Raw genomic sequence first — 26863 nt, 5'->3', positions numbered from 1 at the left:
GGTGGCAGGTCTTCCCCTGGAAGACCTGTAAGCCAGCACCCTGAGTTGAGCCTGGGAGCCCTGGGTGCCTGGGGCCTGTGCAGATCCACAGGAAACACAGTTGTGTTTCAGCCTCCCCGCGGGGCATCCAGACTGAAAGCTGTTCTGGTTTCAGAGGCCTTGCTCCGTGGATACCGTCTCTTTTGGTGGCTTGAACTCACACGGTCCCAAGTCTGCCCAAAGCCTGAGCTGATGGTGATTCCCGTGATGGGAATCCCAAAGGCCGTGTTAGCCCAAGGCCTGGCATTAGTTCCTTCTGCATTTTGCCTTTCTTCCCCATTGCAGTAGGCAAGCTCTGTCTTCTGCTTTAACTCAACTCTCTGTGTATGGCTGGACTGCAGTAGTCGTGGTGATCTCTGGGCAATCCCTGCCTTGTGCCTGACTCGAGCCCCATCTCCTGGCCAGCAGGACTGTCTGTCAGTGCAGCCTGCCTGTCATGGGGCATCTCGACAGGAAAAGCCCGTTCCTGCCACATGCGCATCCAGTGCGCTGGAGTGAGCAGCCTCTCCATTCCCGTGCCGGATGGTCATAGCAGAACTCTGGAGGTTCCCAGGCAACTCCAGTGTTAATTACATCCAAGTGGAGCAGCCGAGTTTGCTTTGGCAGGCTTTGTAGGGGAGCTGGGAGGCAACTCTTTTCCCTTTTCTTTTCCTTCTGACGGGCGCTCTCCTTTGTCTTCCTTCCCAGGCTGTTCAGGCGATGATCAATCAAGTACTGGAGAAGCTGGAAGAAAGCCCATTTGAGACGCCTAATTACGCCACCAAAACTTCAGGTGCCGTTAAGCTGTAGAAACAAACAGACCACCAGATGGTGGTTCCAAAGGGCGTCTTGTCCAGTTTGACAGGATGGGCATTTGGGCAGGGTAGGGGAGAAGGGGTGAGAAGTGAATGGCCACTTTGTGCCCTGAGAATGTGCTTGCTGAGAGAGCCTTCAGTGGGCTGGAGCACATCCGAAAAGCACTACTCCTACTTGGTGTTGTTTCTCACGTGATTGCTCAGCTGGCTGTCAGTTTATGTGGCCCCTTAGGGTAGTGGAGCGAGTCCCTGCATTGTGTTGCAGAGGGATATGGCAAGTAAGAACGAGGGGAATGTCACTGTTGGGGATGTATGGCTGCTTAGAAACTCTTTTGAAGAGGACCGTGCCAAGGCAGCCGGCATTTCTGTGCAGCTGTTCATGTGGAAAACAGAGTCAGCAGCCCTTGATTCCTCCTGGCCTTGCTTGACCATTGTGCCCGTGTTTTAATTTGCAGGCGCCACTATTGTTCGTTCCAAGACTTCTCCCTCCTGGATTGGAAGTGGGAAGGTCTTCTGGGGGTCGTTGCTGGTGACACCTTATATGAGGCCTCCTGAGATTATTCTTGAGGTAAGAACGCTGTGAAACAGAGGAAGAATGGCGCGGGGCAGAGGGGGCCAAATGCCCTGCTGAGGGTGTCCTTTACCCTTGTCTTCACCCCTTCTTGCGAGGACCTACTCCCCTCTTGTGTATCCCGGCAGAGAATTTCTTCTGCCAGACTGCCCCAAGTCCTCTGTGGAAGCTTCTGCCGGGCTAGCTTGCTTGTCTTGCCGCCCATTGTGGAACTGGCTGGCTGGTATTGAAGGGAAACCCGTAAGGTGCCACGAGAGATCTGGGCTGCGAGAATTAAGAGCTGGGGCTCTTAATGAACCCAAGAGGGCACGGAGGGCGTGCACTGCAGGAGGGCCCCATGTTGTGTTTGCCAGCCCATCCTGGCACTGCTCCTAAGCTACTTGCACAAGTCGGAGCCCTGGCTGGTGCCGGGGGAAGGGGGTGGGACTGGATGAGAGGGAGCGATTGCTTCCCCTTGCAGGAAAGGCTCGTGCAGGTGAGCCCTTCTTTGCCCTGGGCAGGTGCCTTTCAGCCACAGCAGCCCCTCTTCTTTATTTTTTGCAAGTTGCCCCACAAAAGAAGGAGCCCGAGAGCCATGCGCGTATGCCTGTGCTGTGGAGCAGAGCCGATGGGCCAATACACCTCTAGAGCCCCTGATGCTGGGGCAGGAATTTCAGCAGGAGGCTCTTTTGCACATGAACACTGTTTCTTCTTCTCTTTTCAGCCTGACAATCATCCTGGAAACTGCTGGCCCTTCCCAGGAAGTCAAGGGCACGTCTTCATCATGTTGCCCAGGGCCATCTTTCCCACGGCAGTCACACTAACCCATGGAATTCCAGCAAATGCGTACCATGCAGACAGCATCTCCAGTGCTCCTAAGGACTTTGCTGTCTACGTAACTGATTCCTCTGGGTTGTGGTGGTGGTAGTTTTGCGCAGCGTTTGACGAGGAGGGTGGTTGCAGATTCTAAGAGGGCTGCTGCGTGCAGTTCTTCCCTGCCTAGGGGGAGAAACAAGCTCCTCAGAGTTGCTCCATTTCCACAGCATTCCTTTTTTGTCCAAGGTAGCACAGCAAAGAAGGTTTCCCGCTCTTGGGGCGAGGTGGTAGTTTGAGAGGCAGAGGGAAAGGGAAGTGGCACAGTGGATGGTCCTAGACCACCTTTGCTTCACAAAGCCCTGTGGGGCTTTGCGATCCTCTTCCAGCAGCGCATCCCACTGTTCTGTTTTCTCCACCCCTGTCTTCCTGTAGGGCCTGCAGGAAAAAGATGACGAGGGAGGAACTTTGCTAGGAGAGTTCACCTTCACGCCAGGCCAGACTCCCAGTCAGACCTTCCAGCTGAAGGTAAGGTTACAAAGAGGGACGTGAAGCGTGGGAGAGGAGAACCGCGGTTGGCTGGGGAAAACACAATTCATTTCTTTTCCCCACTGCAGAATGAGCACTCTGGGCTCATCAATTACGTAAAGCTGCAAGTGCTGAGCAACTGGGGCCACCCGGACTACACCTGTGTGTGTCAATTCAGGCTCCACGGCAATCCAGCTCATGATGATGAAGATAAGGGAAAGCTTTACCTGTCACGGAGGAATGTCTAGGTCTGAGCCCGTGACAGGGGTGCAAACCCAGGGACGAGCGGCAAAAAAGCGAGTGGCAAAAGAAATTACCCTACCTACCTACTAACAGCGCGGCACATCCGGCCCCGGCTCTGTGACTAACAAGGCAAGGCATGATGTGGGCCATGCGCTCCAGGAGAGGGGGGAGGGAGATAACACATGCGTCTAACAAAAAAAAAACAACAACCAACAACAAACTCAGAATAAATTAATTCAACTTTTCCCATCTTGAGTCTCTTTTGTCCATCAGAGTAACTGTTAAGAGATCTCCCTGTCTGTCTCGCCCCGTGAGCTTTTTCATTCCCTTATCTCCTGCTCTCCTGCTGGGGAGGAGGAGGAGGAGGGAGGGAGCGGCTGGGTGGGAGTTGGCAAAGTGATCACAAGATACTGTATTTTCCGATCCTTGTTGAACCACGGGCGAGAGTCAGCAGAACTGCTGCCCCCTTGGACTTCCAGAGGGCAGACCTTGGCCTCTTTCGGACCGTGGTTGAGAGGGTCCCTTAGGAGGCAGTTCTGGAGCGCACAGGAGCCCAGGAAGGCGGGGAATGCTTTTAAGGGAGTTATTTTAAAAGTGCAGGAGCTGACCATCACTAAGTCACGCAAGACAAGTTGACGGGCAAGGAGGCCGGTCAGGCTGAACAGAGGCCTTTGGCTGGAACGCGGGAACAAAAGTAAAGTTTATGGTATTTGGAAGAATGGGCAAGCAACTTATGACCATTACGAGTACGTAGTGCAGCCATTCAGGGAGAAAATTAGAAAAGCCAAGGCCCAGCTAGAACGGAGCTTGGCCGCTAAGGTGAAGAACATCAGTAAATATTTCTATAAATACATCAACAGCAAGAGGAAGCCTAGGCAGAATCTCCATCCCCTGTTGGATGATGCTGAGGGCAACATGGTGACCAAGGATCAGGATAAGGCTGAAGTACTTAATGCCTTCTGTATGATTACAAATGTACAGATAGCAGAGTGGCGTGGTTCGGATGGTATTACACACGTTTCATAATTAGAAAGATTATCATGGTCGAAAGAGATCATCAAAAATTAGATGCTCGGCCGTGGCCTAGGCTCGCAGTAGAAGACTCCAAAGGGAGGGATCTCCAGAGGGAGATCCTTCCCCAGCAGCAGTCAGCCCTTAAATGAGGTCTGGGAGAGGTGGAGCCAGGCTGCACCCTTCTCACCTCACGCCTCCACCTGTGCTCCCATGGCTCCCATGGTCTTTGCCTCAGGCAATCAATCAGTGCTTCAGGCCGTGACTCAGCAGCTCCCATACACCTTCTTTGCCTCAGTCCTTCATAGTAAGACTAGTTACTCCCTGGGCACACTCGTTACTCCCTTGTGCTGGTAGGAAGGGATGGGGAACAGAATAGGCCCTGCACAATCCACGGTGAGATGGTTTTGGACCTGCTCTGAAAGCTGGACGCTCACAAGTCCATGGGGCCAGATGGACTGCACCCTAGAGTGCAGAGGGAGTTGGCGGACGTGGTTGCCAAGCCACTCTCCATCATCTTTCGGCAGTCTTGGCTAACCGGAAATGGCCCGTTGGACTGGCAAACGTGACACCCAACGTGACACCCATCTTCAAAAAGGGCTGGAAAGATGATCCTGGTAGCTACAGACCTGTAGTCTCACCTCGGTGCCAGGGAAGGTCATGGAACGGATCATCTCGGGAGGCCTCACGGACCAGCTAATGGTAAACTGGGGGATGAGGCCCAATCAGCGTGGGTTTATGAATGGTAGATCCTGTCTGACAACCCTGATTTCATTCTGTGACAAGATAAGGTAACGCGCTTAGTGGATGAAGGTATGGCTGTCGATGTTGTCTGCCTGGACTTCAGTAAAGCCTTTGGCACTCTCCCCCGCAACACTCTTGTGGAGAAGCTGGCTGCCAACGGTTTGGATGGGCGTATGCTCCGCTGTGTGAAACGCTGGCTGGATGCCGGGCCCAAAGAGCTGTGGTCAGTGGAGTTAAATCCAGTTGGCGGCCAGTCCAGAGCGGTGTCCTCCAGGGCTCGGTACTGGGGCCGCTTCTGTTTAACATCTTTATTAACGATCTTGATGAGGGAATTGAGTACACCCTCAGTAGGTTTGCAGATGACTCCAAGTTGGGAGGGAATGTTGATCTGCCAGAGGGGGGAAAAGGCACTACAGAGGGACCTGGGTTGCTGGGCCGCGGTAAACTGTATGAGTTTCCATAGGGCCACGTGTCAGGTCCTGCATTTTGGTCACAACAGCCCCAGGCAACCCTACAGGCTTGGGGAGGGGTGGCTGGAAAGCTGCCTGACGGAAAAGGTCTTGGTGTACTGATGGACAGTCGGCTGAATATGAGCCAGCAGTGTGCTCAGGTGGCCAAGAAGGCCAGTGGGATCCTGGGTTGCCTTCCAAAGAGCGTGGCCAGCAGGTCAAGGGAGGTGATCCTCCCCCTCTCCGCTGCCCTAATGAGGCCACATCTGGAGTACTGTGTCCTGTGGAGCATCTTCCTTATGGGGAAAGGCTGAGAGAGCTGGGACTGTTCAGCCTGGAGAAGAGAAGGCTGAGAGGGGATCTTATCAATGCTTATAAATATCTAATGGGCAGTAGTCGAGTGGGTGGGGCCAGGCTCTTTTTGCTGGTGCCCAGTGACAGAATTAAGGGGCATCGGGTACACACGGGAACACAGGAAATGCCATGCGAACATCAGGAAATCTTTCTTGAGGGTATCAGAGGAGGGGACCAGGCTGGACGCTTTCCTGGGTAGCCCACCACCTGGGAACCTGCTTTAGCAGGGGTGTGGGCTAGATGGTCTTCAGAGAGAACTTCCAAGCCATATCATTCTGCCATTCGTTTTGCCGACGTACTCGGCACGGAGCGGACGCGTTCCGCACTGCAGCAGGGAATCGGTCGGCTTGAGGGGTAGCACCAGTAGAGAGCACTGCCGGCCGCCATTGCCCTCCGCGTGGCAGCGGCGATCTGACTCCGAGGCGGCGGAGCCAGGAGCAGCGGCGGACCACCCCCTGCATGTATAAACCTGCCGCTACGGAGCGCAGCGAGCAGGGCGAGCGTACAGGGCACGGGGCGGCAGTAGGCTGGGTAGGGGAGCGGGAAGGCACGGCAGCGTGCGTGGTGCCTGGAATCTCTGCCCACTAGTAGACCCGTCACCTGCCTCCCGGACAACGTATCTCACCATGGTGTTTATCAGGCAAAAAGGCCTGGTGAGAAATACAGTGGTGACTCAGAGCCCCTGCCTGAAGAAGTGGCAGTTCAAGTCTGCGGCTGTGGCAAGTGCCTGAGTCTGTTGGTGCCCTCGGAGACGGGAGGAGGAGTGCAAACGGGTCCCGGCTAGGCGATGTGGGCAACCGCCGTCCCGACCAACCCCGGTTCCCCAGGTGCCTCTGCCAAATAGGTGTGAGGCCCTGGAACTCGAGGGAGAGGCGGATCAGGGTGCGGTGGAAGGTCCACTTGCGAGGCTGTCCCAGGCGAAGCAGTCGACCTCGCGCCTCAAGACTGCCTCCACCCGGAAGGAAAGAAGGGTGGCTGTCATTGGCAGCTCCCTGCTGAGAGGAACGGAGGGCCGTGCACATCAGCTTGACCGTACCAGTAGGGAGGACTGCTGCCTCCTTGGGGCGCGGGTCAGGGACATTTCTGGGAAACTTCCTGATCTGATTCGCCCTTCTGATTATTACCCCTTATTGCTAGTTCAGGCCGGCAGGGATGAAGTCACTGAGAAAAGCATGAGGACTATGAAAAAAGACTTCAGGGGACTTGCGCGAGTAGTTGATGGAGCGGGTGTGCAAGTGGTTTTTTCTTCTGTCCCTTCAGTGGCGAGGAAGGATGGAAAGAGGATCAGGAAAACCCACCGCATAAATAAATGGCTTAGAGGTCGGTGCAAACACAAGAATTTGGGTTTTTTGTTTTTTTTTTTTGACCATGGGGTAATTTACTTGACATCTTATAAAAGGCAACAACTTATATGCATGTATGTGCACGGAAATTCTCACAGGAGCAGGAAGAACTATGCGCAGTTTTTTCCTGTTGGTGTTTTCTACCAACATCTGTGGTCCTTCACGTCTGCTTGTGCCATGGCTGTAATGAAACGCTGGCTGACAGCGGGAAGACAGATACAGGAAAGCGTTGGAAAAGTCTGGGTACCCAGAGGGAGACATCTGACGTACAGAGCGTCACAAGCAGGGACTGAAAAAGGCGGCTTGTAGTTCCCAGCCCGTCCCCCTTCAGCAGGATCCTACCAAGCAGGCTGCTTGGCAGGAGGTGTTTTTTCTGACCTTGTAGGATCCTTCCCCCTGCAGGTGGGAGGTGCAAAACCTGTTCCCTGTCAGGCTGGTCTGTCCCTCAAAACATGGCGCTGCCTACTCTGAGCTCCCAGGCTTTTCCGGCGAGGTAAGAGGACATTGCAAAAAGCTCTGCTAAGAGAGTTCTTTCCCCACTGTGCCATTATATCTCGCTCCCGTTCCCTGTCACAGACAGCTAAAAGGCTTGTCCAGCAGGAAGAAATGCTCATGCATCACCATCGGTCCTTTTTTCTGTTGCTCCGGAGTACTTGTAGGGGAAAGGAATGAGCTCTGATGGGAATTTCAGATGCTCTAGTCCTTTCTTGCTCTCTGTCAGGATCTCAGGTGATCCTGAGGGGAGGGCTGGAAAGAAAGAGCGGTCTCAGCAGTCCATACCTGCACCTGCTGCTGTGCATGAGGTGGCAGGTCTTCCCCTGGAAGACCTGTAAGCCAGCACCCTGAGTTGAGCCTGGGAGCCCTGGGTGCCTGGGGCCTGTGCAGATCCACAGGAAACACAGTTGTGTTTCAGCCTCCCCGCGGGGCATCCAGACTGAAAGCTGTTCTGGTTTCAGAGGCCTTGCTCCGTGGATACCGTCTCTTTTGGTGGCTTGAACTCACACGGTCCCAAGTCTGCCCAAAGCTTGAGCTGATGGTGATTCCCGTGATGGGAATCCCAAAGGCCGTGTTAGCCCAAGGCCTGGCATTAGTTCCTTCTGCATTTTGCCTTTCTTCCCCATTGCAGTAGGCAAGCTCTGTCTTCTGCTTTAACTCAACTCTCTGTGTATGGCTGGACTGCAGTAGTCGTGGTGATCTCTGGGCAATCCCTGCCTTGTGCCTGACTCGAGCCCCACCTCCTGGCCAGCAGGACTGTCTGTCAGTGCAGCCTGCCTGTCATGGGGCATCTCGACAGGAAAAGCCCGTTCCTGCCACATGCGCATCCAGTGCGCTGGAGTGAGCAGCCTCTCCATTCCCGTGCCGGATGGTCATAGCAGAACTCTGGAGGTTCCCAGGCAACTCCAGTGTTAATTACATCCAAGTGGAGCAGCCGAGTTTGCTTTGGCAGGCTTTGTAGGGGAGCTGGGAGGCAACTCTTTTCCCTTTTCTTTTCCTTCTGACGGGCGCTCTCCTTTGTCTTCCTTCCCAGGCTGTTCAGGCGATGATCAATCAAGTACTGGAGAAGCTGGAAGAAAGCCCATTTGAGACGCCTAATTACGCCACCAAAACTTCAGGTGCCGTTAAGCTGTAGAAACAAACAGACCACCAGATGGTGGTTCCAAAGGGCGTCTTGTCCAGTTTGACAGGATGGGCATTTGGGCAGGGTAGGGGAGAAGGGGTGAGAAGTGAATGGCCACTTTGTGCCCTGAGAATGTGCTTGCTGAGAGAGCCTTCAGTGGGCTGGAGCACATCCGAAAAGCACTACTCCTACTTGGTGTTGTTTCTCACGTGATTGCTCAGCTGGCTGTCAGTTTATGTGGCCCCTTAGGGTAGTGGAGCGAGTCCCTGCATTGTGTTGCAGAGGGATATGGCAAGTAAGAACGAGGGGAATGTCACTGTTGGGGATGTATGGCTGCTTAGAAACTCTTTTGAAGAGGACCGTGCCAAGGCAGCCGGCATTTCTGTGCAGCTGTTCATGTGGAAAACAGAGTCAGCAGCCCTTGATTCCTCCTGGCCTTGCTTGACCATTGTGCCCGTGTTTTAATTTGCAGGCGCCACTATTGTTCGTTCCAAGACTTCTCCCTCCTGGATTGGAAGTGGGAAGGTCTTCTGGGGGTCGTTGCTGGTGACACCTTATATGAGGCCTCCTGAGATTATTCTTGAGGTAAGAACGCTGTGAAACAGAGGAAGAATGGCGCGGGGCAGAGGGGGCCAAATGCCCTGCTGAGGGTGTCCTTTACCCTTGTCTTCACCCCTTCTTGCGAGGACCTACTCCCCTCTTGTGTATCCCGGCAGAGAATTTCTTCTGCCAGACTGCCCCAAGTCCTCTGTGGAAGCTTCTGCCGGGCTAGCTTGCTTGTCTTGCCGCCCATTGTGGAACTGGCTGGCTGGTATTGAAGGGAAACCCGTAAGGTGCCACGAGAGATCTGGGCTGCGAGAATTAAGAGCTGGGGCTCTTAATGAACCCAAGAGGGCACGGAGGGCGTGCACTGCAGGAGGGCCCCATGTTGTGTTTGCCAGCCCATCCTGGCACTGCTCCTAAGCTACTTGCACAAGTCGGAGCCCTGGCTGGTGCCGGGGGAAGGGGGTGGGACTGGATGAGAGGGAGCGATTGCTTCCCCTTGCAGGAAAGGCTCGTGCAGGTGAGCCCTTCTTTGCCCTGGGCAGGTGCCTTTCAGCCACAGCAGCCCCTCTTCTTTATTTTTTGCAAGTTGCCCCACAAAAGAAGGAGCCCGAGAGCCTCGGCCGGCAAGCTCTAAAGAACACGCCATTCTAGCTACGAGGGACCGGAAGAGGAAATTACCTACACAACGCCGCTTATCAAAGCAATTGTCTCGAGAGATCCTACAAAAAACAACACCTCGATATATATCCTGGTGTAGGAAGAGATCCGCTTGGGTCTCTCCTCGGGAGGAGGAGGGTGGAGTGAGACAATGATGTTAAGAATCAGCTGTCATCAACATGCGGCTGTAGAGCTGACTGACGAGACAGAACGGATGCTTAGGAGTTTAATAGGAATAACAGCAGTGAAGAGCCGTAATCTGAAGAACAAAAGAGAGATAAAGGAGTGACTCAAGTCAGCATAGGAATAAGCAGCATAAGAGTGGCGTGAACTATTATCAGAGCAATCTCCGTGAGAAGTAGGAAGGACTTAATCGTTAATAGTGAGATGGGTCGGATCCGTTCAAGTCAGGCAAGATCAATAGTCGGCCTGCAGGCATAGCCAAGGCTAGGAATCTTCGTCTAAGTGGAGGTGACGGGACTTTACCACGTCATGGAGGCTGCAGGCATAAGTGCTGGTGAGCCCTATCTTGCTCTTCGAAACTAGGCAATCGACTGTGAGGGGAGAGCGCATCGGAGGGACGAACTGAGCATCCGGCATGATGCTGGGAGGCTGTAACCATTGATGGCGAGGCCTGACTGAAACTGCCCGCACCCTTAAATGAATCGGTTGGTACGCAGGAGTCTGGTACTGGCTCATGGTATGGGGTGAGCCAGCGGATATGTCTCGACCCTGATATGTCAGAGACCCTAGGAGTAGTGTTGTTGCTGTGGCAAGGGGTGGGGGTGGTGGAGTGGGGGAAGAGGTGAAAGGGGCATCAGGGTCCAGCTCATGCGTCTTTAATCTTGGATAGACCTCAGGTGGTATATGGGGATTGAGCAGGGGGAACATCGGCCGTGCGCGACAGAGCTGGGGAGGCGTGGAGCCACTAGCTGGAGTTGAGTGTCGGAAACGTAGAGGGGATACCGGGTGCGTCCGAGGGATCGTTCTAAGGGCGCGCGGTCCCTCCGCCTGGCAGGGCGGACCTAGGAGGGGGAGTCCTGGAGAGGAGGACTTCAGAAATCTTGCATAGGGGACTTTCGGACAGTAAGGCCGGGAACGAACAGGATCGTCAAATTAGAAGGGCAGCTGAGTTGCCAACCGGATGCGCAGGTGTGAGTCAATTCCCTCTTTCAGTTGGATCGAGACGCGGTCTGAAGTGGCTGAGCAACTCCCATGCCCGGGGGTCTGACGGGGACAGGCAGGCGGACCCGAAAGCGCGGCGGGGCACTGGAGCGTGCTGGGGGCGAGCGGGTGCGGACGCAGAACCACCCGATTATGGTTCAGAGCCTGTATCAGGGGACAGAGCGTGGATAGTTGCTGTGGTCTTCCGGGGGAGGTAATCGAGCATGCACTACGTTCCGGACAAGGAGTGCGAGCTGTGTCCTTGAGGTGAAACGCAGACGTCCGAAGAGTGGAGGAGTCTCGGAAGAGGCCGCTATGACTCCGGGTGCGTCAGATTTGACTGTGATCCGAATACTTTCTCGCGGTCCTCGGATTAAACTTGGCGGAATTGAGTTGCAGTGGTTTTTTGTCTGAAGAAAGCAAACGCTAATGCGTGCCAGATGTTTTCATGGATTTCTGTTCCTTGATTTTGGATCTGGCGCTGCGCATTTCGGTCATCTCTAGCGTGCACTGATCGCTGTGCGGGGAGTAAGAACTTGTCTCCAGGCTGGCGCAGCGGCTGAAGCGCTTTTCCCGCCTCAGGTCCGCTCAGGTTCCGAGACTCCTGTGAGCAAATTGCGCTTCCATGGTCTCTGTATCGAGGTGGCGGCTGGTTCCTGTTATCCTCGGCACAGACTAAGCTTGCAGGAAGCCTCCCTTTTCTAGTGGAGCGAGTCCCTGCATTGTGTTGCAGAGGGATATGGCAAGTAAGAACGAGGGGAATGTCACTGTTGGGGATGTATGGCTGCTTAGAAACTCTTTTGAAGAGGACCGTGCCAAGGCAGCCGGCATTTCTGTGCAGCTGTTCATGTGGAAAACAGAGTCAGCAGCCTTTGATTCCTCCTGGCCTTGCTTGACCATTGTGCCCGTGTTTTAATTTGCAGGCGCCACTATTGTTCGTTCCAAGACTTCTCCCTCCTGGATTGGAAGTGGGAAGGTTTTCTGGGGGTCGTTGCTGGTGACACCTTATATGAGGCCTCCTGAGATTATTCTTGAGGTAAGAACGCTGTGAAACAGAGGAAGAATGGCGCGGGGCAGAGGGGGCCAAATGCCCTGCTGAGGGTGTCCTTTACCCTTGTCTTCACCCCTTCTTGCGAGGACCTACTCCCCTCTTGTGTATCCCGGCAGAGAATTTCTTCTGCCAGACTGCCCCAAGTCCTCTGTGGAAGCTTCTGCCGGGCTAGCTTGCTTGTCTTGCCGCCCATTGTGGAACTGGCTGGCTGGTATTGAAGGGAAACCCGTAAGGTGCCACGAGAGATCTGGGCTGCGAGAATTAAGAGCTGGGGCTCTTAATGAACCCAAGAGGGCACGGAGGGCGTGCACTGCAGGAGGGCCCCATGTTGTGTTTGCCAGCCCATCCTGGCACTGCTCCTAAGCTACTTGCACAAGTCGGAGCCCTGGCTGGTGCCGGGGGAAGGGGGTGGGACTGGATGAGAGGGAGCGATTGCTTCCCCTTGCAGGAAAGGCTCGTGCAGGTGAGCCCTTCTTTGCCCTGGGCAGGTGCCTTTCAGCCACAGCAGCCCCTCTTCTTTATTTTTTGCAAGTTGCCCCACAAAAGAAGGAGCCCGAGAGCCATGCGCGTATGCCTGTGCTGTGGAGCAGAGCCGATGGGCCAATACACCTCTAGAGCCCCTGATGCTGGGGCAGGAATTTCAGCAGGAGGCTCTTTTGCACATGAACACTGTTTCTTCTTCTCTTTTCAGCCTGACAATCATCCTGGAAACTGCTGGCCCTTCCCAGGAAGTCAAGGGCACGTCTTCATCATGTTGCCCAGGGCCATCTTTCCCACGGCAGTCACACTAACCCATGGAATTCCAGCAAATGCGTACCGTGCAGACAGCATCTCCAGTGCTCCTAAGGACTTTGCTGTCTACGTAAGTGATTCCTCTGGGTTGTGGTGGTGGTAGTTTTGTGCAGCGTTTGACGAGGAGGGTGGTTGCAGATTCTAAGAGGGCTGCTGCGTGCAGTTCTTCCCTGCCTAGGGGGAGAAACAAGCTCCTCAGAGTTGCTCCATTTCCACAGCATTCCTTTTTTGTCCAAGGTAGCACAGCAAAGAAGGTTTCCCGCTCTTGGGGCGAGGTGGTAGTTTGAGAGGCAGAGGGAAAGGGAAGTGGCACAGTGGATGGTCCTAGACCACCTTTGCTTCACAAAGCCCTGTGGGGCTTTGCGATCCTCTTCCAGCAGCGCATCCCACTGTTCTGTTTTCTCCACCCCTGTCTTCCTGTAGGGCCTGCAGGAAAAAGATGACGAGGGAGGAACTTTGCTAGGAGAGTTCACCTTCACGCCAGGCCAGACTCCCAGTCAGACCTTCCAGCTGAAGGTAAGGTTACAAAGAGGGACGTGAAGCGTGGGAGAGGAGAACCGCGGTTGGCTGGGGAAAACACAATTCATTTCTTTTCCTCACTGCAGAATGAGCACTCTGGGCTCATCAATTACGTAAAGCTGCAAGTGCTGAGCAACTGGGGCCACCCGGACTACACCTGTGTGTGTCAATTCAGGCTCCACGGCAATCCAGCTCATGATGATGAAGATAAGGGAAAGCTTTACCTGTCACGGAGGAATGTCTAGGTCTGAGCCCGTGACAGGGGTGCAAACCCAGGGGACGAAAGCAAGTGGCAAAAGAAATTACCCTACCTACCTACTAACAGCGCGGCACATCCGGCCCCGGCTCTGTGACTAACAAGGCAAGGCATGATGTGGGCCATGCGCTCCAGGAGAGGGGGGAGGGAGATAACACATGCGTCTAACAAAAAAAAAACAACAACCAACAACAAACTCAGAATAAATTAATTCAACTTTTCCCATCTTGAGTCTCTTTTGTCCATCAGAGTAACTGTTAAGAGATCTCCCTGTCTGTCTCGCCCCGTGAGCTTTTTCATTCCCTTATCTCCTGCTCTCCTGCTGGGGAGGAGGAGGAGGAGGGAGGGAGCGGCTGGGTGGGAGTTGGCAAAGTGATCACAAGATACTGTATTTTCCGATCCTTGTTGAACCACGGGCGAGAGTCAGCAGAACTGCTGCCCCCTTGGACTTCCAGAGGGCAGACCTTGGCCTCTTTCGGACCGTGGTTCAGAGGGTCCCTTAGGAGGCAGTTCTGGAGCGCACAGGAGCCCAGGAAGGCGGGGAATGCTTTTAAGGGAGTTATTTTAAAAGTGCAGGAGCTGACCATCACTAAGTCACGCAAGACAAGTTGACGGGCAAGGAGGCCGGTCAGGCTGAACAGAGGCCTTTGGCTGGAACGCAGGAACAAAAGTAAAGTTTATGGTATTTGGAAGAATGGGCAAGCAACTTATGACCATTACGAGTACGTAGTGCAGCCATTCAGGGAGAAAATTAGAAAAGCCAAGGCCCAGCTAGAACGGAGCTTGGCCGCTAAGGTGAAGAACATCAGTAAATATTTCTATAAATACATCAACAGCAAGAGGAAGCCTAGGCAGAATCTCCATCCCCTGTTGGATGATGCTGAGGGCAACATGGTGACCAAGGATCAGGATAAGGCTGAAGTACTTAATGCCTTCTGTATGATTACAAATGTACAGATAGCAGAGTGGCGTGGTTCGGATGGTATTACACACGTTTCATAATTAGAAAGATTATCATGGTCGAAAGAGATCATCAAAAATTAGATGCTCGGCCGTGGCCTAGGCTCGCAGTAGAAGACTCCAAAGGGAGGGATCTCCAGAGGGAGATCCTTCCCCAGCAGCAGTCAGCCCTTAAATGAGGTCTGGGAGAGGTGGAGCCAGGCTGCACCCTTCTCACCTCACGCCTCCACCTGTGCTCCCATGGCTCCCATGGTCTTTGCCTCAGGCAATCAATCAGTGCTTCAGGCCGTGACTCAGCAGCTCCCATACACCTTCTTTGCCTCAGTCCTTCATAGTAAGACTAGTTACTCCCTGGGCACACTCGTTACTCCCTTGTGCCGGTAGGAAGGGATGGGGAACAGAATAGGCCCTGCACAATCCACGGTGAGATGGTTTTGGACCTGCTCTGAAAGCTGGACGCTCACAAGTCCATGGGGCCAGATGGACTGCACCCTAGAGTGCAGAGGGAGTTGGCGGACGTGGTTGCCAAGCCACTCTCCATCATCTTTCGGCAGTCTTGGCTAACCGGAAATGGCCCGTTGGACTGGCAAACGTGACACCCAACGTGACACCCATCTTCAAAAAGGGCTGGAAAGATGATCCTGGTAGCTACAGACCTGTAGTCTCACCTCGGTGCCAGGGAAGGTCATGGAACGGATCATCTCGGGAGGCCTCACGGACCAGCTAATGGTAAACTGGGGGATGAGGCCCAATCAGCGTGGGTTTATGAATGGTAGATCCTGTCTGACAACCCTGATTTCATTCTGTGACAAGATAAGGTAACGCGCTTAGTGGATGAAGGTATGGCTGTCGATGTTGTCTGCCTGGACTTCAGTAAAGCCTTTGGCACTCTCCCCCGCAACACTCTTGTGGAGAAGCTGGCTGCCAACGGTTTGGATGGGCGTATGCTCCGCTGTGTGAAACGCTGGCTGGATGCCGGGCCCAAAGAGCTGTGGTCAGTGGAGTTAAATCCAGTTGGCGGCCAGTCCAGAGCGGTGTCCTCCAGGGCTCGGTACTGGGGCCGCTTCTGTTTAACATCTTTATTAACGATCTTGATGAGGGAATTGAGTACACCCTCAGTAGGTTTGCAGATGACTCCAAGTTGGGAGGGAATGTTGATCTGCCAGAGGGGGGAAAAGGCACTACAGAGGGACCTGGGTTGCTGGGCCGCGGTAAACTGTATGAGTTTCCATAGGGCCACGTGTCAGGTCCTGCATTTTGGTCACAACAGCCCCAGGCAACCCTACAGGCTTGGGGAGGGGTGGCTGGAAAGCTGCCTGACGGAAAAGGTCTTGGTGTACTGATGGACAGTCGGCTGAATATGAGCCAGCAGTGTGCTCAGGTGGCCAAGAAGGCCAGTGGGATCCTGGGTTGCCTTCCAAAGAGCGTGGCCAGCAGGTCAAGGGAGGTGATCCTCCCCCTCTCCGCTGCCCTAATGAGGCCACATCTGGAGTACTGTGTCCTGTGGAGCATCTTCCTTATGGGGAAAGGCTGAGAGAGCTGGGACTGTTCAGCCTGGAGAAGAGAAGGCTGAGAGGGGATCTTATCAATGCTTATAAATATCTAATGGGCAGTAGTCGAGTGGGTGGGGCCAGGCTCTTTTTGCTGGTGCCCAGTGACAGAATTAAGGGGCATCGGGTACACACGGGAACACAGGAAATGCCATGCGAACATCAGGAAATCTTTCTTGAGGGTATCAGAGGAGGGGACCAGGCTGGACGCTTTCCTGGGTAGCCCACCACCTGGGAACCTGCTTTAGCAGGGGTGTGGGCTAGATGGTCTTCAGAGAGAACTTCCAAGCCATATCATTCTGCCATTCGTTTTGCCGACGTACTCGGCACGGAGCGGACGCGTTCCGCACTGCAGCAGGGAATCGGTCGGCTTGAGGGGTAGCACCAGTAGAGAGCACTGCCGGCCGCCATTGCCCTCCGCGTGGCAGCGGCGATCTGACGCCGAGGCGGCGGAGCCAGGAGCAGCGGCGGACCACCCCCTGCATGTATAAACCTGCCGCTACGGAGCGCAGCGAGCAGGGCGAGCGTACAGGGCACGGGGCGGCAGTAGGCTGGGTAGGGGAGCGGGAAGGCACGGCAGCGTGCGTGGTGCCTGGAATCTCTGCCCACTAGTAGACCCGTCACCTGCCTCCCGGACAACGTATCTCACCATGGTGTTTATCAGGCAAAAAGGCCTGGTGAGAAATACAGTGGTGACTCAGAGCCCCTGCCTGAAGAAGTGGCAGTTCAAGTCTGCGGCTGTGGCAAGTGCCTGAGTCTGTTGGTGCCCTCGGAGACGGGAGGAGGAGTGCAAACGGGTCCCGGCTAGGCGATGTGGGCAACCGCCGTCCCGACCAACCCCGGTTCCCCAGGTGCCTCTGCCAAATAGGTGTGAGGCCCTGGAACTCGAGGGAGAGGCGGATCAGGGTGCGGTGGAAGGTCCACTTGCGAGGCTGTCCCAGGCGAAGCAGTCGACCTCGCGCCTCAAGACTGCCTCCACCCGGAAGGAAAGAAGGGTGGCTGTCATTGGCAGCTCCCTGCTGAGAGGAACGGAGGGCCGTGCACATCAGCTTGACCGTACCAGTAGGGAGGACTGCTGCCTCCTTGGGGCGCGGGTCAGGGACATTTCTGGGAAACTTCCTGATCTGATTCGCCCTTCTGATTATTACCCCTTATTGCTAGTTCAGGCCGGCAGGGATGAAGTCACTGAGAAAAGCATGAGGACTATGAAAAAAGACTTCAGGGGACTTGCGCGAGTAGTTGATGGAGCGGGTGTGCAAGTGGTTTTTTCTTCTGTCCCTTCAGTGGCGAGGAAGGATGGAAAGAGGATCAGGAAAACCCACCGCATAAATAAATGGCTTAGAGGTCGGTGCAAACACAAGAATTTGGGTTTTTTGTTTTTTTTTTTTGACCATGGGGTAATTTACTTGACATCTTATAAAAGGCAACAACTTATATGCATGTATGTGCACGGAAATTCTCACAGGAGCAGGAAGAACTATGCGCAGTTTTTTCCTGTTGGTGTTTTCTACCAACATCTGTGGTCCTTCACGTCTGCTTGTGCCATGGCTGTAATGAAACGCTGGCTGACAGCGGGAAGACAGATACAGGAAAGCGTTGGAAAAGTCTGGGTACCCAGAGGGAGACATCTGACGTACAGAGCGTCACAAGCAGGGACTGAAAAAGGCGGCTTGTAGTTCCCAGCCCGTCCCCCTTCAGCAGGATCCTACCAAGCAGGCTGCATGGCAGGAGGTGTTTTTTCTGACCTTGTAGGATCCTTCCCCCTGCAGGAGGGAGGTGCAAAACCTGTTCCCTGTCAGGCTGGGCTGTCCCTCAAAACATGGCGCTGCCTACTCTGAGCTCCCAGGCTTTTCCGGCGAGGTAAGAGGACATTGCAAAAAGCTCTGCTAAGAGAGTTCTTTCCCCACTGTGCCATTATATCTCGCTCCCGTTCCCTGTCACAGACAGCTAAAAGGCTTGTCCAGCAGGAAGAAATGCTCATGCATCACCATCGGTCCTTTTTTCTGTTGCTCCGGAGTACTTGTAGGGGAAAGGAATGAGCTCTGATGGGAATTTCAGATGCTCTAGTCCTTTCTTGCTCTCTGTCAGGATCTCAGGTGATCCTGAGGGGAGGGCTGGAAAGAAAGAGCGGTCTCAGCAGTCCATACCTGCACCTGCTGCTGTGCATGAGGTGGCAGGTCTTCCCCTGGAAGACCTGTAAGCCAGCACCCTGAGTTGAGCCTGGGAGCCCTGGGTGCCTGGGGCCTGTGCAGATCCACAGGAAACACAGTTGTGTTTCAGCCTCCCCGCGGGGCATCCAGACTGAAAGCTGTTCTGGTTTCAGAGGCCTTGCTCCGTGGATACCGTCTCTTTTGGTGGCTTGAACTCACACGGTCCCAAGTCTGCCCAAAGCTTGAGCTGATGGTGATTCCCGTGATGGGAATCCCAAAGGCCGTGTTAGCCCAAGGCCTGGCATTAGTTCCTTCTGCATTTTGCCTTTCTTCCCCATTGCAGTAGGCAAGCTCTGTCTTCTGCTTTAACTCAACTCTCTGTGTATGGCTGGACTGCAGTAGTCGTGGTGATCTCTGGGCAATCCCTGCCTTGTGCCTGACTCGAGCCCCACCTCCTGGCCAGCAGGACTGTCTGTCAGTGCAGCCTGCCTGTCATGGGGCATCTCGACAGGAAAAGCCCGTTCCTGCCACATGCGCATCCAGTGCGCTGGAGTGAGCAGCCTCTCCATTCCCGTGCCGGATGGTCATAGCAGAACTCTGGAGGTTCCCAGGCAACTCCAGTGTTAATTACATCCAAGTGGAGCAGCCGAGTTTGCTTTGGCAGGCTTTGTAGGGGAGCTGGGAGGCAACTCTTTTCCCTTTTCTTTTCCTTCTGACGGGCGCTCTCCTTTGTCTTCCTTCCCAGGCTGTTCAGGCGATGATCAATCAAGTACTGGAGAAGCTGGAAGAAAGCCCATTTGAGACGCCTAATTACGCCACCAAAACTTCAGGTGCCGTTAAGCTGTAGAAACAAACAGACCACCAGATGGTGGTTCCAAAGGGCGTCTTGTCCAGTTTGACAGGATGGGCATTTGGGCAGGGTAGGGGAGAAGGGGTGAGAAGTGAATGGCCACTTTGTGCCCTGAGAATGTGCTTGCTGAGAGAGCCTTCAGTGGGCTGGAGCACATCCGAAAAGCACTACTCCTACTTGGTGTTGTTTCTCACGTGATTGCTCAGCTGGCTGTCAGTTTATGTGGCCCCTTAGGGTAGTGGAGCGAGTCCCTGCATTGTGTTGCAGAGGGATATGGCAAGTAAGAACGAGGGGAATGTCACTGTTGGGGATGTATGGCTGCTTAGAAACTCTTTTGAAGAGGACCGTGCCAAGGCAGCCGGCATTTCTGTGCAGCTGTTCATGTGGAAAACAGAGTCAGCAGCCCTTGATTCCTCCTGGCCTTGCTTGACCATTGTGCCCGTGTTTTAATTTGCAGGCGCCACTATTGTTCGTTCCAAGACTTCTCCCTCCTGGATTGGAAGTGGGAAGGTCTTCTGGGGGTCGTTGCTGGTGACACCTTATATGAGGCCTCCTGAGATTATTCTTGAGGTAAGAACGCTGTGAAACAGAGGAAGAATGGCGCGGGGCAGAGGGGGCCAAATGCCCTGCTGAGGGTGTCCTTTACCCTTGTCTTCACCCCTTCTTGCGAGGACCTACTCCCCTCTTGTGTATCCCGGCAGAGAATTTCTTCTGCCAGACTGCCCCAAGTCCTCTGTGGAAGCTTCTGCCGGGCTAGCTTGCTTGTCTTGCCGCCCATTGTGGAACTGGCTGGCTGGTATTGAAGGGAAACCCGTAAGGTGCCACGAGAGATCTGGGCTGCGAGAATTAAGAGCTGGGGCTCTTAATGAACCCAAGAGGGCACGGAGGGCGTGCACTGCAGGAGGGCCCCATGTTGTGTTTGCCAGCCCATCCTGGCACTGCTCCTAAGCTACTTGCACAAGTCGGAGCCCTGGCTGGTGCCGGGGGAAGGGGGTGGGACTGGATGAGAGGGAGCGATTGCTTCCCCTTGCAGGAAAGGCTCGTGCAGGTGAGCCCTTCTTTGCCCTGGGCAGGTGCCTTTCAGCCACAGCAGCCCCTCTTCTTTATTTTTTGCAAGTTGCCCCACAAAAGAAGGAGCCCGAGAGCCATGCGCGTATGCCTGTGCTGTGGAGCAGAGCCGATGGGCCAATACACCTCTAGAGCCCCTGATGCTGGGGCAGGAATTTCAGCAGGAGGCTCTTTTGCACATGAACACTGTTTCTTCTTCTCTTTTCAGCCTGACAATCATCCTGGAAACTGCTGGCCCTTCCCAGGAAGTCAAGGGCACGTCTTCATCATGTTGCCCAGGGCCATCTTTCCCACGGCAGTCACACTAACCCATGGAATTCCAGCAAATGCGTACCATGCAGACAGCATCTCCAGTGCTCCTAAGGACTTTGCTGTCTACGTAACTGATTCCTCTGGGTTGTGGTGGTGGTAGTTTTGCGCAGCGTTTGACGAGGAGGGTGGTTGCAGATTCTAAGAGGGCTGCTGCGTGCAGTTCTTCCCTGCCTAGGGGGAGAAACAAGCTCCTCAGAGTTGCTCCATTTCCACAGCATTCCTTTTTTGTCCAAGGTAGCACAGCAAAGAAGGTTTCCCGCTCTTGGGGCGAGGTGGTAGTTTGAGAGGCAGAGGGAAAGGGAAGTGGCACAGTGGATGGTCCTAGACCACCTTTGCTTCACAAAGCCCTGTGGGGCTTTGCGATCCTCTTCCAGCAGCGCATCCCACTGTTCTGTTTTCTCCACCCCTGTCTTCCTGTAGGGCCTGCAGGAAAAAGATGACGAGGGAGGAACTTTGCTAGGAGAGTTCACCTTCACGCCAGGCCAGACTCCCAGTCAGACCTTCCAGCTGAAGATAAGGTTACAAAGAGGGACGTGAAGCGTGGGAGAGGAGAACCGCGGTTGGCTGGGGAAAACACAATTCATTTCTTTTCCTCACTGCAGAATGAGCACTCTGGGCTCATCAATTACGTAAAGCTGCAAGTGCTGAGCAACTGGGGCCACCCGGACTACACCTGTGTGTGTCAATTCAGGCTCCACGGCAATCCAGCTCATGATGATGAAGATAAGGGAAAGCTTTACCTGTCACGGAGGAATGTCTAGGTCTGAGCCCGTGACAGGGGTGCAAACCCAGGGGACGAAAGCAAGTGGCAAAAGAAATTACCCTACCTACCTACTAACAGCGCGGCACATCCGGCCCCGGCTCTGTGACTAACAAGGCAAGGCATGATGTGGGCCATGCGCTCCAGGAGAGGGGGGAGGGAGATAACACATGCGTCTAACAAAAAAAAAACAACAACCAACAACAAACTCAGAATAAATTAATTCAACTTTTCCCATCTTGAGTCTCTTTTGTCCATCAGAGTAACTGTTAAGAGATCTCCCTGTCTGTCTCGCCCCGTGAGCTTTTTCATTCCCTTATCTCCTGCTCTCCTGCTGGGGAGGAGGAGGAGGAGGGAGGGAGCGGCTGGGTGGGAGTTGGCAAAGTGATCACAAGATACTGTATTTTCCGATCCTTGTTGAACCACGGGCGAGAGTCAGCAGAACTGCTGCCCCCTTGGACTTCCAGAGGGCAGACCTTGGCCTCTTTCGGACCGTGGTTGAGAGGGTCCCTTAGGAGGCAGTTCTGGAGCGCACAGGAGCCCAGGAAGGCGGGGAATGCTTTTAAGGGAGTTATTTTAAAAGTGCAGGAGCTGACCATCACTAAGTCACGCAAGACAAGTTGACGGGCAAGGAGGCCGGTCAGGCTGAACAGAGGCCTTTGGCTGGAACGCGGGAACAAAAGTAAAGTTTATGGTATTTGGAAGAATGGGCAAGCAACTTATGACCATTACGAGTACGTAGTGCAGCCATTCAGGGAGAAAATTAGAAAAGCCAAGGCCCAGCTAGAACGGAGCTTGGCCGCTAAGTTGGATCCTGGGTTGCCTTCCAAATAGCGTGGCCAGCAGGTCAAGGGAGGTGATCCTCCCCCTCTCCGCTGCCCTGGTGAAGCCGCATCTAGAGTCCTGTCCTGGGCTCCTCAGCTCAAGAAAGACAGGAACTTCTAGAGGGGGTGCAGCGGAGTGCTACAGTGATGAGTAGGGGCTGGAGCACCTCCCTTATGGGGAAAGGCTGAGAGGACTGAGACTGTTCAGCCTGGAGAAAAGAAGGCTGAGAGGGAGTCTTATCAATGCTTATAAATATCCAATGGGCAGTAGTTGAGTGGGTGGGGCCTGGGTCTTTTTGCTGGTGCTCAGTTACAGAATTAAGGGGCAATGGGCACACATAGAACACAGGATATTCCATGCGAACATGGGGAAATATTTCTTGACTGTGAAGGTATCGGAGCAGTGGATCAGCTGCCCAGAGAGAGTGGAGATTCTCCTTTTTGGGGGATTTTCAAAGCCTGCCTGAATGCTTTTGTAGGCAGCTCACTACAGGGAGCCTGCTTTAGCAGGGGTTTGGACTAGAAGACTCTCTTGCAACCCAAGGCATTATGTTTTACTGTGAAATGAAGTGGGCGATAAATTACACTTGGATAGTATTTTCTAGCTTATATTTTAGGTGTTACTAGGAACTATTGCAATACTTGAGTACTGCTCACCAGTCCCTTATGAAGTTAATTTCCCCTCCTCTCTAGCTGGTGAAGACACACGCTCCTAAAGACTTCCATTTCACTCACCTTTTGATGCATCTTTCACAGAGATGGAAGAATCTCTGTTTTTAGTAATCAGAGAAATAGCTGTGGAATTGATGTTCTCTCTCCCTTGTTCATTCTCACATAGTCTGTCCAACTGCCATCAAGACTAAAGGAAAGTAAATGTAAGATTCTGTCAACAATAACTTTATGCTGAGAATGGTTAAAACCAATGGCCAAGTCATATCGTGAAAATGTACAGCTTACAGTGCCTTTCAGTGACTGCTACATACATCCTATTTTGAAGTGTTTTAAATTTAGTTAGACCTCTTTAGCATTTAATTTGTTCCATTACACTTCTCTTTTTCTCTGAATTTCTGCAATATATTGATGCATTCTGTGTAACTTTTATATGCTCAGTTTTTGTGTCAGTGAAGTACTCTCATAATCATGTCCAAAAACCAAAACAGAAGTGAGGCAAGCAGTGAGGATTAGAGTTTTTTTAAAAAGTCCCTGACTACACAATTCGTCATGGAAGGAAACAAGTTAATAATGACAGAATGGGTGGGTAGAAGACTATGTGGTTTGTGAAAACAGCTGGCTAAATAAGGCAGAAAATCACTCAAGGCTTAAAAAGTTTGCCTCAAAATAGTTAAAATGAATTGCTTCAACATGCCCTTGATTTCTCTTAGAAAACCACATTGCAGAGAAGGTAAATGTGCCTGAGAAGGCATTATATTCTTTTATGCACACGTTTGCAAACAAAATCTTAGAACTGCAGTCCTTGTAGGGCTAAGGGAGCAGGAACTGAAGCAGCAATGCAAATGTGGAATCTTAGGGCATGGTAGAAATGGAGGAGATGCTTGATGAGCAAACAAGATGGAAGTATGTAGACTAACTGGGAGAAGAACTCCTTGAGAGTAGCCATACTGAGAAGGACTGGTGGATGAAAAACTTAACATGTGCCAGCAGTGCGTGTTTGCAGTCTGGAATGTCAATGGTATCCTGGGTGCCATTAGAAAAGGGTGGCCAGCAGGGACTGGGAAGTGATTGTCCCATTCTTATTTGCCTTCGTGAGGCCCCACCTGGAGTACTGCATCCAACTCTGGGGCCCCAACTCAAGAAAGATGTGGAGCTTTTGGAGAGGGTCCAGAGGAGGGCCACGATAATGATCCAAGGGCTGAAGCACCTCTTCTATGAAGACAGGCTGAAGGAGCTGGCCTTGTTCAGCGTGGAAAAGAGAAGGATGTGGAGAGACCTCATTGCGGCCTTCCAATATTTAAAGGCAGTTTATGAACATGAAGAAAATAAACTTTTAATGCAGATAGATAGTGATAGGATAAGGGGGGATGTTTTTATATTAATGGAGAGGATATTTAGATTAGGTGTCAGGGGGATGCTTTTTACTGTGAGAGTGGTGAGGCGCTGGAACAGGTTGCCCGTAGGGGTTGTGGATGCCCTGTCCCTGGAGGTGTTCAAAGCCAGCTTGGATGGGGGCCTGGGCAATCTGATCTAGTACTTGATCAATCAGCTGGCAAACCTGCCTGTGGCAGGAGGATTAGAACTTTATAATCCTTGAGGTCCCTTCCACCCAAGCCATTCTATGGTGGGATGATGTGGGGTCTGGCTTTGTTCTGGGACTGGAGGGAGTCATGTTCTAAGTCGGCCTATCTGCCTCCCAGTGTGAACCTCTGGACATAGTTGTGTGGATAACTTTGTAAACACAACTGCTGAACTTAAAGTTGGTGGAGACATGGTCTGCTTGGCCATTGGCTCTTTTTATTCAGTGTGGTGTTGGCCTCTAGTTTGTTTACACTTGAGGCTCAGTGAGCAGTTGAGAAGTCACTTATCCTCCCACTCTAACTAAATGCCTGTGGAGGGCCACAGAATGCTTTCAGCTTTCTTTTTCCTCCTTACTGAGAAAGAATGTCTGATAAAGCTAATGAACATTGTGCTACACATGTTTAATTATTAACTAAAAAGTTCAGGATAAACTCAGTAGCAGTGAAGACCAGGTAGAAAGCAATTTCTTGAGATTAAAATTCTTTAGCTGCATACTGTGAGGTGTTCTTAAAAGGACAAGAGTATAAGGAAACTACAGAAAATATCCATTTCCAAAGTATCTGGAAAAGGAGCAAAGTCTTCAAACAGGTAAGGATAAACTTACTAATGTTTGAAAGTGAAGATACCTCTGTACTTTCACCAAGTAATCCAATCTGATAAACCTGCATAATCTGTTAAGTATTAAGCTTGTGAATATTTACAAATGCAACATATTATACTAAAGTTATTTCTGTTTTGACATCTTTTTAAGACAATCTTGTTGAAATCTCATAAAGTTGTTGAGAGCTCATAAAGTATTTTAGAATAAAAATTTTGAGTTTAAAATTTTTAAGAGAATCATTTTTACCTGCTTCTAAACATGGACTTGAATGTACTGCTTGTGAGGTGAAGCATTCTGGTGGGACATCAATACCTTTGCATGCTGGCATACTGGACAAAAAAAGGGCAATCTCAGCTGATAAGAGAATTCTATTAACCTGTTCAAATTTGGTTGGAAAAGATCTCATTTGTTTGAAAACTCAGTTCTTCATTTTCTATAGCTTGGTTTCATTGTAAATGTGTGAGATTGGGCTTCTCTTCCTACTGGATTCCTTTTATGGCACAGGCAGTGGAGTTATCCTCATAGAATTGCTCAGGTTGGAAAAGACCTTAAAAATCATGAAGTCCAACCGCAACCTAACCATACTACCCTAACTTTAACAGCCCTCTGCTGAATCATGTCCCTGAGCACCACATCCACACGAATTTTAAACACACCCAGGGATGGTGACTCAACCATCTCCCTGGGGAGCCTATTCCCTATTCGTGCTTAACAACCCTTTCTGTAAAAAAGTTTTTCCGGATATCCAACCTAAACCTCCCCTAGCATAACTTGAGGCCATTTCCCCCTCGTCCTGTCACCTGTTTCCAGTGAGAAGAGACCAGCCCCGCTCTCGCTGCAATCACTTTCCAGGTAACTGAAGAGCAATAAGGTCTCCCTTCAGCCTCCCCTTCCCCAGAATAAACAGCCCCAGTTCCTTCAGTCTCTCCTCGTAGGGCACATTTTCTGAGCCCCTCAAAACCTTATTGCCCTTCTTTGGACCTGCTCCAGCACCTCAGTGTTCATTCTGTACTGAGGTGCCCAAAACTGAACATAGTACTCGAGCTGAGGCCTCACCAGTGCTGAGTACAGGGCAGGATTACTTCCTTTGTCCTGCTCATCACACCATTCCTGATAGAAGCCAGGATGCCATTGGTCTCATATAATGACATTACACGTTATGTGTGGTAAAATGTAGAATAGCTTCAACAGAGAAGTTACTTGAACACTGTGGATTTCAGAGAGGAAGAAGATAATGGAATAAGAACTACAGTTCAGAGACATGGCTGGAAAAAGGAAAGGGGAATAAAATATTTCTGTTGATGTCAAAAAAGGGAAAAACAACAGATACCACAATGAAAACTTGATTAAAAGTTTTCAAAAAAAATACTGTGATAAGTGATGAAAGTTTTTTCAGAAAAGCATGCTGAATGTCTGCCATACAAAGTGTGTATCTCCCACGACTAATGTGAATGAAAAGTAAAACAAGGAAACTGGAATGTCTGCAGTGAAAATAGGAGTTTTAATGAGCTCAGGGTGGCGAACTGTAATAGTCAGTTTCCCTCTTTACCAGTCACCTGGCTTCTGTCACGGAGAAAGATGTAAGAACAGAGGATGTGGGGCTAGCTTGACCTTATGAGAGAACTGAAGGTACAGTAGTAGCAAGAAGCCGGAACGCTTATGACCTTAGGAGAAGACTATTGTTAGCCTGTCAGTATTTCAAGTCAACCTTATCAAATACAGGTTTTTGACATTCTTATGTTTCAGAAAATTCTTTTTATTTTATTCCAAGTACCTGTCTGCTTGCTAGGGTAGTGTCAAGCACTGATGTGAGTAATACTGTTGTGCAGGCTGAAGTATGTCAACCTCTTAAAATGCACAGAAGGATGCTGCATAAGGAAAGGAATAATCTCATCTGGTGGATAGGGGATGTAAAGTAACCAACTAAATTTGATGGAGAAACTATCCTAGAAAAAAACTGCTGTATCAGTAAAAATAGTAATGCACTGGAACATATTGATTAGGAAAGCTACAAATTTGGTGTCAGAATACTGCTACCATGAGGTTGCTAATAATGCCTCCCTG

The 26863-nt window shown here is 51.9% G+C and overlaps 2 protein-coding genes and 1 pseudogene across 5 annotated transcripts in view; all 3 read left to right on the top strand.

Annotated features, from left to right (window-relative positions):
- The first annotated feature begins 3882 nt into the window (after nt 1-3882).
- LOC104916699 (SUN domain-containing protein 3-like) lies at nt 3883-13764 on the top strand. Its single transcript, XM_085219911.1, has 8 exons — nt 3883-3973; nt 4765-5002; nt 7271-7361; nt 8397-8481; nt 8959-9071; nt 12596-12766; nt 13120-13212; nt 13302-13764. The coding sequence occupies exons 1-8, from the start codon at nt 3883-3885 to the stop codon at nt 13458-13460; spliced, it is 1041 nt and encodes a 346-aa protein (XP_085076037.1). The 3' UTR covers nt 13461-13764.
- A 598-nt stretch (nt 13765-14362) lies between these two features.
- On the top strand, nt 14363-21426 carry LOC104915718 (SUN domain-containing protein 3-like; annotated as a pseudogene).
- A 3202-nt stretch (nt 21427-24628) lies between these two features.
- The window catches only part of DDC (dopa decarboxylase), a 67009-nt gene continuing 64774 nt past the window's right edge, over nt 24629-26863 (top strand). For all 4 annotated transcript variants that reach the window (XM_085220498.1, XM_085220497.1, XM_085220496.1 and 1 more), the window contains exon 1: nt 24629-24786. The gene's annotated coding sequence lies outside the window, so the exon portion shown is untranslated. The remainder of the gene's footprint in view (nt 24787-26863) is intronic.

This window comes from Meleagris gallopavo, chromosome 3 (assembly GCF_905368555.1).
Source record: "Meleagris gallopavo chromosome 3, MGAL_WU_HG_1.1, whole genome shotgun sequence".
In the NCBI taxonomy this organism is placed as follows: Eukaryota; Metazoa; Chordata; class Aves; order Galliformes; family Phasianidae; genus Meleagris; species Meleagris gallopavo.
Note: the sequence above shows the minus strand (reverse complement) of the source record. Positions and strands in the feature narration are given on the sequence as shown.

Excerpts from the sequence above, each read along its gene's own strand:
- LOC104916699 (XM_085219911.1), top strand. The coding sequence starts at position 3,883 with ATGGTGACCAAGGATCAGGATAAGGCTGAAGTACTTAATGCCTTCTGT. Across the intron at positions 3,974-4,764 it reads AGAGTGGCGTGGTTCGGATG|ATAAGGTAACGCGCTTAGTG; the intron begins GTATTACACACG and ends TTCTGTGACAAG. Across the intron at positions 8,482-8,958 it reads TTACGCCACCAAAACTTCAG|GCGCCACTATTGTTCGTTCC; the intron begins GTGCCGTTAAGC and ends TTTAATTTGCAG.